Source organism: Mus musculus, chromosome 4, assembly GCF_000001635.26.
Source record: "Mus musculus strain C57BL/6J chromosome 4, GRCm38.p6 C57BL/6J".
Lineage (NCBI taxonomy): Eukaryota > Metazoa > Chordata > Mammalia > Rodentia > Muridae > Mus > Mus musculus.
This window is the reverse complement of record NC_000070.6, coordinates 115,772,287-115,783,943: the sequence shown is the minus strand read 5'-3', so window position 1 is coordinate 115,783,943 and position 11,657 is coordinate 115,772,287. Positions and strand designations below refer to the sequence as shown.

Genomic DNA, 11,657 nt, shown 5'->3' with positions numbered 1-11,657 from the left:
CAATTTTGTGAAATAGGCTCTCTCCTTCTTTTCCAGTTTCCAACTCCTTTCCAGCTGATCTAATTCAGCTCTCCAGGCTCACAGGGCAAGTGCTTTTAAGCTGCTGAGCCATCTCTCCCCCATTCCTCCTTATAGTCTATCTTTACTCTTCCCCCACCCAGAGCTGAGGACTGAACCCAGGGCCTTGTGTAAGCACTCTACTAAGCTAAATCCCCAACCCTTTCCAGTCTTTTTTTTTTTTTTTTTTTTGGTTTTTCGAGACAGGGTTTCTCTGTATAGCCCTGGCTATCCTGGAACTCACTCGGTAGACCAGGCTGGCCTCGAACTCAGAAATCCACCTGCCTCTGCCTCCCAAGTGCTGGGATTAAAGGTGTGCGCCACCACGCCGGGCCCCAGTCTACTTCTTACAGAAGATATAACTATCCAAAACTTTAGACCTCTGGTGGTCTGAGGTAGGAATGCCTCCCACAGACTCAGGTATTTGAATTCTTGCTCCCTGTTGGGGAGGGTGTGAACCTTCAGGAGGTGGAGGCTTGCGGGAGGAAGTATATCAATGGGTAGGCTTGAGAGTTGTAGGCTTCCCCACTTCCAGGCACTGCTTTTTGCTTCCTGCATATGGATAAGGATGTGATCTCCCAGCTTCGTACCCCAGCCACCTGCTGTCATGTCTCCTTTGTCATTATGGATCCCCTCCCCCCTTCTAGACCCATAAGACAGACAAACAAAAATACCACCACCACCAACAAAACAAAACAAAAACGAAACAAAAAAACAAACAAAACAAGGCCTCCGTCTATAAATTGCTTCACAAAAAATTGCTATTTTTATCACAGCAACAGCAATGTTTACATAAACCCATAGAATTTATGTAAATACCTTGTTTACAGAAACCCATGGAATTTACATTTTAGTGGAACCAGATAAACACTCGTAAGTAGAAAAGCAAAGGAAGATATGAGAGACACAAATAGGGTATTGCCTGAGCAGATATTTGAATGTAATGAGGGAACGACTTGTATGATACTTGCAGGGACAGACTAGCTAAGGGGAACAGCAAATGTAAGACAGGATTATAGTGTTGAAAATAGCAAAAGCATATCCCCATGGTGGAGGGGACAGAGGTAGAGATGACACAGAGTTGAGTGGCTAAATTGCTCAGGGCTTTGAAGGTCATGGTTAAAAACTGGCTTTTGATCTGGGAAGTCTAAGCAGAGGAGTAACATGGCCTACTCTTCAAAGGATCGTTCTGACTGCGGAACTTGGAGTATGTGGAGCAAATGTGGAAACCTCCAAGGGTGAGTAATTTGTCCCACCTCAAAGCCCAAGGTCAAGTATAACTTGATAGATAGGCAAGGAAGGATGCCAGCCAAACTGTTGGGTATGTGAATCTGAAGTTCTGAGGTATGTTCCAGGCTGGAGGTTACAGTTGTGAGTCATCAGTGCATTTGTGTTCTTTAATGTTATAAATGTGGGTAAGTTCACTGAGAAGGAAACATAGATAGAATGCTAAAGACTGAGCCCTGGAGCATGCCAAGACTTAGAGACCAGGAGATGGTGGAAAACACCAGCTAAAGAAGAGGAAAAGCAGGGGCAAATAGGGTAGAGCGGAGGGAAAGGCATTCTGGGAAGAACTCTGTAAATAGTGCCTGCTCTGGTTTGAATCTGAAATGTTCTCAATAAGCTCATGTGTTGAACACTTGGTCCCCAGCCAGTGGCACTATTTTGGGAGGCTGTGGAAACTAAAGAGGTTGGGCAGAAGAAGGTCACATGGGGTAAGACTTTGAAGGCTATAGCCCAGACCTTGGTTCTGGTCCTGAGTTCTGCTTGCTGTTTTCTGTGATGTGAATGGCTGTCTTCTACCACGTGTTCTACCACAGCCATGATGGCACGCCCATTCACATGGGACTGAGCAACTATAGAACCCTCTGAAACAGGAGCTAAATCAAACCTTTCCTTTTAACATTGTTTCTGTCTGGTATATGGGTCACAGAGATACAAAAGTAACATAGAGTGTCAGGAGTCACAATAGGAGACTATAAAAAGGAGAAAAACTAAAGGGTAAGATTTCAAGTTATCACTGGTTGGTATGTCTCCCCTAGAGTTGACTGAGACATAACATGCAAGGGCTTTCTAACTGAGCTACCCATAAGTGGATCAAGTTGCCTTAAGTAATAAGCAAGATCCTGGCTCCAATAAATCCTGGGGGGATTGGTTGCTGGGGAGACCTGCCCCAATAGTGCTCTCTTCCCCCATCCCCCTGCCCACCTCCCCCCTGTGTGTGTGTGTGTGTGTAGGGGGTGTCTGATGGCCTGGTCAGAAGGGAATGAAGTATTGAGAATAAAGGAAAGAAAGTTAGCCCGGAAAGGGATGCAGGACCAGATGGAGGAGAGCTCCCACAGAGCCCAAGAACACTTGCCAGCACCTGCTAAAGGAAGGAAAGAAAGCAGAAATAAAAGAGATTGTAGGAGCCAAAGGAGGCACTGACCACTTGGTTCTCTTGAGCTGGTTTTCTTCTCATAGCTTGGTCAAGATTTGTTGAGGCCAGACATGCCCAATGCTCTGTGTGCTCTCCCCAGGAGGCACTGGGGGAGGTACCCAATGGTGTTTCCTTAATCACCAACCACATAGTTAGCCCCTTGAGAATGCCAAGGCCCTGTCCTGGGGCTGCTCTATGGGTTCACTGTAAGGAATTGGGCAGACAACTCTTCTGGTGCCTCGGTCTTTGGTAGAAGCAGTAGATGTTGTGTACTAGAGGTTACTGGATGGGCTCACAAACATTGTCCCTGGAATGCCAGTTGGACAGAACCTGATGACCTTTCCTTTAGAGAACAATGAGGCCCGGGCCTTCTGAGGACTCCTATTGGTGGAGTGGGGTGAATTTCCTCTCCCCAGAGTGATAGGCTGGAGGCCAAGACTGACCTTTACGGATTCCCAAAAGGACCCAAGCCTCTCTGGCAGTAAGTGTAGCACCTCTAGTCCTTGCCCCTCACATTGTACCCTTGGGCATGGGGTAAGTAAGGGGAAGTCTTTTGCATGGATGGAGGAGTGGTGGCTTCTTGAAGTGCTAAGGAATTAGATGGTTATCTTCTCTAGAAACTAAGTACTCCCAGAAGGCTGAGTCCCTACCCCCTTTAGACCTAGCGTTTCTCATCTGTAAATAGCTATAATGATCCCTTAAGGAACCTGGAAGTCTAGTGTTGAGCTGGAGAATGAGGAGGGAGGGGAGGAATGGAGAGAACAGGAAGAGTGACTAGTGAGGAGGTCAAGGAGGGGAGTGAAAAAAAAGCTGTGCATTAGGCACACCAGCCAGCCAGCCTTTCTCTCTCTCTCACTGCCTTAGTGTGGATCTCCTTGTGCATTGGATTCCTGGGGCTGTGTTCTGTGCTAATAGGAAGCTGCATACTCTTTCTGCACTGGAAGAAGAACTTGCAAAGAGAAGAACGTGCCCAGCAGTGGGTGGAAGTGATGAGAGCTGCCACATTCACCTACAGCCCACTGTTGTACTGGATAAACAAGCGGCGTTACCATGGCATGAATGTAGCCATTAACACAGGCCCTCCCCCTGCTGTCACCAAGACCGAGCCGGAAGATCAGAATTCAGATTCTTTGTGGGAGTTGGATCTCTCTGAAGGCAGGAACTTCGTTGTACAAGACAGCAGCCCCAGAGGTGAAGCCTCTGATCTCTTGCAACATGTTTTGGGGATTCCAAAGCAGCCCCAGTCTTCAAAAATGTCACAGCCTCGGACTGACTCCCCATTCCCACTTCCCATCTTTCAGGAGGTGCCCTTTGCCCTGTCCCTCTGCCACCTGCCTCCCATGTTGAACCACTCTGTCTCCTACCCTTTGGCCAACCGCCCTGAAAGGAATGTTCCTTTCTGTTCCCTCCCAACACTGGCCCACGGAACAAACTGCTTTAATGCCAAGCCTTTTGCTTTAGAGCTGTAGTTTCCTCTTAGTGAGGGTGGGAGCTGCAAGTACCAAAGGCTCCCTTTGGTAGAAAACAGAGATAACCACAAGGAGTTGGTACTGACAAGGAGACCACAGCCACCTGGTGAGAGGTTTAAAGCCACAGATTTAAAAAAATAATAATAAAGTCCAAGTTTTCCTGTCTCATTTGCTCCTAGAAGGGCAGTGCCTTTTGTCCCAGCCAATGTGACTGTGGTGCTTTGTAAACTGGTTATAAGTTTCACCACTGCATATGGGAATCTGAGATTACCATTTGGGAGATGCTGAACCAATACTTGTGGCTGGACTGACTCAACATCCCTCCATCCAGTGTTTAAGACTGAATGAGCGCCAGGCTCTGACCTAGGTCTTCAGGCACTGCTCTTCAGCAGGGGGGGAAGCACAGATGGCACAAGAGGACAGTAGTTGAGAGCTATGGTGGCCTACATTGGCTATGTCATAAACCTAACAAATGCCAGTATGGTTTAGCTGGACTGTTGTTTGCCATGTATTGCTTCTTGGCTGGCTGTCTTTGTCCTTTATTTCTAGTGGTCCCAAGAACAATGCCAAATGGCAGTTCTGACCCTCCTGTTCAGATGCAGACATGGGTTTCCAGGATGTATACCTTGGTGGTTCCACAGCTAGCTCTCTAGTTCACGTTTTCCTGGCATCTCATTTCTAGTATTTCTACCACACCCCACGGTGTCTTTTCTTAGCACTGTCTTGTTAGAACAGTTTGGCTAAAAGCATTAGGGTATGAGGGTTGTTGACTGGCAAATGGGTCAGAGCATCTTCTAGAATTACACCTATAGTTTGTATCTTATCCCCTTTCTCCTTTTCTCCCATCTTCTCTTTTGAGATGAGGGCTATTTTAGTCCAGGCTGGCTTGGAACTTATGCCAGGTTGCCGTTAAACTCTTGATCCTCCTGCCTCAGTCTTCTGAGTGCTGGTATTACAGGTTTGTGTCCCTATACTTGGCTTTATTGCTTATATCTTTAGATTTTCTTTAATTTTGTGTGTATGGATGTTTTACTTTCATGTATGTCTGTGCTTGTGGACGTCAGAAGAGGGTATCAGATCCCCTGGAACTGACGTTAGACAACTGTGGCCCTCTATGTGAGTGCTGGGAATTGAACCTGGGCCCCCTGGAAAAGCAGCCAGTGGGTTTTTTGTTTGTTTGTTTTGTTTTGTTTTGTTTTTGTTTTTTTTCAAGACAGGGATTTTCTGTGTAGCCTTGGCTGTCCTGGAACTCACTTTGTAGACCAGGCTGGCCTCGAACTCAGAAATCCATCTGCCTCTGCTTCCCAAGTGCTGGGATCAAAGGTGTGCCCCACCACACCTGGCTGCAGCCATTGTTCTTAACCACTGAACCATCTGAACACATAAAATGGGCCCAGATGGAGCTTCTGATGCACACCAGAGCAGGCTCATTCCTCAGCCTTTCTTGCTTCCTCGCATCCTGAATATGCCGAAAGCCTGAGCCCTGCAGGCTTTGCTTCAGGTCAAACATTGAAATGCTTTCATGTCTTTTTTTTTTTTTTTCGAGACAGGGTTTCTCTGTGTTCCCCTGGCTGTCCTGGAACTCACTCTGTAGACTAGGCTGGCCTCGAACTCAGAAATCTGCCTGCCTCTGCCTCCAGAGTGCTGGGATTAAAGGCGTGTGCCACCACGCCTGGCTCCTTGAAAAACAAACAAACAAACAAACAAACAAACAAACAAACAAACACCCCAAAACTGAAAACCTATCAATGAAGTTCATTAGGGTTGCTTACCAGTGGCTACAAAATGGCCTTCCCTCCCACAGCACCCATTAACTACATTTAAGTCCTCAGGGATAGGTGGGGGCTCCAACAGCTCCTTTCAAACCCACCATGTTTGTTGGTAGTCACAGCTACAGTGGGTTTGAGAATTTAAGAGCCACTCCAGCTTAAAGTCAGACTTCTATACCACTCCCCGACTTCCTGCAGCTCCTATATTGTCTGCCCTTTCTTCTATGATACTCCCTGAACCTGGAGGGGATATATAAATGCCTCATTTATGGATGGCCATTCAACCCTCACTTTGACTGGTTATGGGTCTCTGTGGTATGGCCTAGGACCTTCCTAGCCACAGGCTTTTGACTGGGATTACGAAATGAGTCATGCATTTCCTGTTGTGGAGTGGGCTTCAAGTCCAAACAGAAACTGCTTGGTTATCCCTGTAAGAGCTGCTACTCCTGTACCAGTGGGTACACCTTGCCTGTCTGGTCAGCAGTATTGCACACAGGATCCACAGATGACAGTTGATGGCTCTCCCCCCACCCACCCCAGCAGCCTGCAGACTACCTTCATGCATTATGATGGCTATCCATCAGGAAGGAAACTCCCGCCCAGTTCCAGCTTGATTTCTGTCCTGTCAACAGAGGATGAGGTGTCTTCAGCAAAGGTCTTAAGAGAGAGGTCTGGTGGGCAACCAGTGGCAGAGACAATTCTTGCTTTTTGTTGTTGCTGTTGTTGTTAGTCTTAGGTGCCTACTTGGCAAAAATAAAGCAGATTCTTGATATTGTTTTGTACCTCCAACTAATAGCCCTTGATTTCAAGAGGAAGTAGCAAGCAGTCCACAAAAATAAAGATTAAAGCAGGTTTCCCCCTTTAATTATCAGGGGAGCAGGGAAAATTCTAGTCAGACACAGTGAGAGAAACGTAATGTTTTATTTAGATAAATTAAAATGGCTATATTGATAGGAAGTAAGTAAAGCTCAAATGAAGTCATGGAAACCTTGAATCCACTCTAAACAAAACCAAAATTGCTTATGTATTACCAAAATAGTTCCATTAATATAAAGTAGATTTACCGTTCTTAATATGAGAAAACAACAAGGTAGGTTAGGTTTATATAACAAACAATACACACTCTCTAGTCTCAGGAATACCCAAATGTGTTCTGGCTTGAATATGAGAGAAGGGACCACATCTAGATGGTTGGTAAGCAAGCCAATGAGGTGTGTAGCAAACAAAAGCTGTCACTAAAAACAACTCAATAGGCCATTATAAGTGTGAGCCCATCACAGTCAAAACCTTCAGCTGTGACGCTGGGACCAGGGAGGGGGCTGATGGGGCTGTCCAGCAATGGTAAAGAGCAAACTGCAATGGAAGGGAAACAAGCTGGTCGTGAAGTGAGACTGTCTGCCTCAGCTCTTCTGCATTAGACCCATTCTTAAGAGCCAAGCATCCATTGCTCTGCTCCTCCTTGAATGTTACTACAGTCATATTTAAGCCAGGTACTTTTCTGAGACAAGATCTCACTATGGAGCCCAGACTGGACTAGAACTCATTACTTTCCTGTCTCAGTCTCCCAAGGGCTGGGATTACAGGTATGTACTACCATGACTGGCTTGTGAATGGTCTTTCAGTAAATATTATGGTAGATGGTACATAAAGCAAAGGACCAAGGGTAACACTTTAAGAAACTAAGGTGGGAAGTACTCTTAGCTACTGACTGATAAGGCCAAAGGATTGAAATCCAAAGCCAAACTCACCACCACTACCATTGAGTTCTCTTAGAGGTGATCTGTGGCTGGTGAAGCTTGACTAACACAAGGCACTGGATGCACAAGGTAAGACAATAAACAAATGAAGACCCAATCTTCACCGATTGATAGGTTTTTGGGGCTCCTAAGCCAGTGAGTCTGTCCAATTTCTAGCAAAGGATAGCAACCTCTGCCTAGATCTGGTAATGCCATAGTCAGGATGAGAAACGTATAGAATGTCAGAGGGCAGTTATGGCTACCTCTGGTCAGTTTGATAAGAGACATCACATGGCTCAGGGGTGATGCTGGCAGACAAGCTTCTTGACATGGAAAAACCAGAAGAAAGTCCAAGAAACAAATCCTGCTTCCTCACTGAAAAGCATATACCACAAAGAGTTAAGGTGTCTTGAAAGTATCTGCCTACAAATGAGAACTTGAAACTAAAAAGGACAAGCTACATTACCCTCAGTATATTTCATATAAATCAGTTCTCAAAAAAAAAAAAAAAAAGAAAGAAAGAAAGAAAGAAAAAAAGAAAAACCTTCCAGGTACAGACATACTATTTATGGTACAATATATACAAATATAGCAGAATAATTCAATTTATTGCTAGAACTTTATTTGGTTGTTACAAAATCTGTACGGATGTGTGTGTGTGTGTGTGTGTGTGTGTGTGTGTGTTTAGTATGGAAGGCAGCCAGGAGAACAAGAGTTACCTAAAGAGCCAGGATAATGTTTGAACTGTATTTTTAACCTTTCCAAGAAGGTGACAGCATAGATGAGCAAGGCAAACATTAAGGCAAAAAATTTAAAGAGAGAGAAACATGAGCTAAGAAGACTCATGCACAGGAAAACTTGTCTTGCCTTCACTGAGTTTTAATGTCTAGAGAAAAAAAAAGCCAACACTAAGCTGAATATCATATATAAAAGAAACAAAATATAAAAAGCAAGGCAAAGCAAAGCGAAAACCAAATGTCTTTAAAGGTTAAAGGTACTAGACTGTATCTATAGCTGACAGGGCAACTTGATCGAAATTAAACAGCAATGATCTTTAGTAAAGAAGCCCTGCCATCACAACAGCTTCTCCAGTGTTTCCCTGACGGCTACAGCAACCTGCGGTTCTGTAAGGTCTTCTGCTGGAGCTGCCAGAGACGCCTAAGAGCACTGGGAGTGTCTCAACATGTCAGCGAATGGTGATCTGCTCCTATCAGACCTGTCCTGGCCTGCCCACAAAGCATGTAAGCGGAAGCATCACAGATGCTCTTTAGACCTGGGAAAACAGCCCCATCACCAGAAGGCTCCTGCTCCAAGCACGCCTGCTCCATGTGGTATCCTCTGGACAGAAAACCCATAGCTCCTTTTGAGTGAACAATTAGGAAGAAAGAATATGATTTCCTGTTTCATCAGACCACATTTTGGCTTTAGGCATCCTGCCAAGAAATAGAGCAAATTCTTGGTTATCCTAAAGGTAAAATCAAAGGGTACTCAGAGCTTTTCTCTAGTGCTCTGGGCAACTAGTTTGGGATAGCAGCCAAGGACATGAACCTTCCCATTTCTGACTGGACATGGTGCTGAAGGTAGGCAGTTACAACTTTAAGGTAGTCTAGAGTGGGTGGGCAGAGAAGACCCACTTCTTGAGGGGAAAACATATAATTTCCCACCGAGTAACTTTTACGCTCATAATCCTTGAAAGATAATTAAAAATGAGGAAAATCCCAGTAAGACTTCTCTGGTTCTTAGGTTAGGAATAGGAGCAGTGGCCCAGAATCTGACTTTCCTGAGTTTGGAACTGGCACCCTCTGCACAGCATCCATACCTGAACTGATGCCCCAGCTTCAAACCCTATGGTGGTGCCCAAGCATTTGAGGGCTGCCTTAAGGAGGTGTGAAGAGGTTCAGTTGCCACCCAGAGCAGACTGTCAGTTACTCATAACAAGTCATTCATTCATTCCATTCAAAGCCAATCGTCTTTCTACACATTATGCACAATCTTTCATCTTATATATTTACAAACAGAAGAGACTCATCTTTCAAAGAAAAGACATATTCTGAGGCTCTATAAAGTGCATCTAATTTAAGGCAAATTCATATGAAATATAAACTGACTTATTATCTCTATATACATACACTTTCCAGCTTTAAAAGGTAAATTCTCTTCCCCTCAAAAAACAGGAAAGAGAGAAGAGGGCTTTATTTTTTTTTCCTGGCAACTTTAAGTTACAACATCTCACTGGCTTCATGAAATCATAGATTTCTAAACATCATACTTTAAGTAAATTTTTTTAAAAAAATAATTTTTTAAATAGTGTTTTCAAACAAGTTAAAAGGTGACAATGTGTTTGTTATAGTAGTATAAAGGACTGGAGGGCTGAAGAGTTAGTCAAGAAGGTTTTTGTTTTTGTTTTTTTCTGTCTTTTTAGTTAAGTAGATTTTTAGGTAGTCCAGGCTACATATCCGTTTCAAATATACCTGATGAGACTAGATACCTAAAGCTAATCTTAGTTCCAGGAAAGAGTATCTTCCATCTCCATTCGAATCAAATGCTCTCAAGCTCTCTGGTCTTGGCATGGCAGAACCTAGGGAGTTCCAGAGTTCCTGGTAGGTCAGCATCCCATCCACATCTTGACCAGTCTTGTGGAATAAATCCTGAAGATCTGTTAAACGGGAATTACAAGAGAGACATGTAGTATGTTTATGCATACAGTTAAAAGTAGCTTAAACTGACTTCCCAGCATTAAAAGAAAGGCTACTTGGCCGGGTGTGGTGGTGACCATCTTTAATCCTAGCATTTGGGAGTGGTTGGGTAGAGGTAGGCAGATCTCTGTAGATTTGAGAGTAGCCTCATCTATACAGTTAAGTTCCAGATCAGCCAGGGCTTATCTCAAACCCTTCCCCTGCAAAACAAAACAACTCTCCCAACTTGCTGGGAGGGGTAGAGAGATGGCTCAGTGGTTAAGAGTGCTAGCTGCTCTTCTAGGACTGTGAGTTTGGCTCCCAGCCACTTGTAACTTCAGGTCCAGGAAATCAGATGCTCTCTTCTAGCCTCCAAGAACCCGCCTTCCCGAACCCCATGGACCAGTGGTTAAAGTGTTTGTGATCATGCACCTGCGAGGGCCAGGGTTTGGGTCCCCAGAATACATGCAAATTCCAGGAGGGCATGATGACCTTTCTGTAATTCCAACCTCAGAAAGTGGTGAGAGCATCCCTAGAGCAAGCTGGCTGCTGCGACCAGCCCTGCCAGCGAGCTCTGGGCTTGCCTGGAAGACTGACTTGGTGAGGATGGTTCCTGACATCAGTGTGGGACCGCCAAATATACACCCACACATATACATGTGTACAAGCACACACATGTAAATGTGCACATGCACAAAACCCATGCCCATACAGGTAAACATGCATATAGACACATACACGCAATACACACTCACATGCACATACAGATGTGAAATAAGGAAAAAACCAAGAATGATACATTTTGATCCTTTAAGAAGGAGACGAATACTATACTGCACAGCTTTTTACACTGAGGTGAAAACTCATATGGAAGTTAGTTACATACCTGCAATGTTGGCGTCATGTTTGGCAACAGTGACCAAACAGTAAATCAGACTCATATGCTTAACAAGTCTGAGGTGTTTCTGGAAGTGTTCGCCTGATCTACAGTACGGGACGTGCTGACACACAGTGCATATGCCCTCATGCCATACGCCATGAACGCTGCCTGAAGCACTTTGCTTTGGATTTCAGTCTACTGTATGCTGTGAGCTGCAGTGTTTTTATTGTATATACCAAGTTTTCTCTTCTTATAGAAACAAGGGTTTGTAGAAAACAAAAACTTAAAAAATATTTTCTTGCCATTGTTCTTTAGCACGTATCAAACCAGTGCATCTTTTGGTTGTAATGTTAGAATGTTTAATTTTTAAAACTGCCATTTGAGTTGCTGACTTAAGTTTTCGATTTCTGAAATGGCTCTAAAGATATTTTGCTATTCTGTACTACATATATATGTGAGATGGCATTCTCAATTCTAATAGTTATAAAATGCAAAGATCTAGCTGGGCGTGGTGGCGCACGCCTTTAATCCCAGCATTAGGGAGGCAGAGGCAGGCGGATTTCTGAGTTGGAGGCCAGCCTGGTCTACAAAGTGAGTTCTAGGACAGCCAGAGCTATACAGAGAAACCCTGTCTCGAAAAACAAAACAAAAC

General features: G+C 44.5%; 2 protein-coding genes across 6 annotated transcripts in view; one reads left to right on the top strand and one right to left on the bottom strand.

Moving 5' to 3' along the window:
- Positions 1–942: 942 nt before the first annotated feature.
- Tex38 (testis expressed 38) lies at positions 943–4,113 on the top strand. Of its 3 annotated transcripts, none has more exons than XM_011240627.3 (2): positions 943–1,295; positions 3,341–4,113. In XM_011240627.3, the coding sequence occupies exon 2, from the start codon at positions 3,466–3,468 to the stop codon at positions 3,943–3,945; it is 480 nt and encodes a 159-aa protein (XP_011238929.1). In that variant the 5' UTR covers positions 943–1,295; positions 3,341–3,465; the 3' UTR covers positions 3,946–4,113. The 3 variants fall into 3 exon arrangements, with proteins under 3 accessions (XP_011238929.1, XP_011238928.1, NP_083472.1); XM_011240626.2 differs by lacking the exon at positions 943–1,295 and adding an exon at positions 1,320–2,957 and having other exon boundaries at positions 3,392–4,113; NM_029196.1 differs by lacking the exon at positions 943–1,295 and adding an exon at positions 2,910–2,957 and having other exon boundaries at positions 3,341–4,110.
- A 2,437-nt stretch (positions 4,114–6,550) lies between these two features.
- Positions 6,551–11,657, bottom strand: part of Efcab14 (EF-hand calcium binding domain 14) — a 39,678-nt gene continuing 34,571 nt past the window's right edge. The window contains exons 11-12 of one of the 3 annotated variants that reach the window (XM_006503006.4): positions 9,922–10,106; positions 6,616–8,883 (exon numbers count right to left, since the gene is read on the bottom strand). In XM_006503006.4, coding sequence (XP_006503069.1) covers positions 9,931–10,106 — 176 coding nt within the window. In that variant the 3' untranslated portion in view covers positions 6,616–8,883; positions 9,922–9,930. Of the gene's footprint in view, positions 10,107–11,657 lie in introns of all 3 variants that reach the window. The other 2 variants (NM_172698.2, NM_001368627.1) reach the window with 2 other exon arrangements.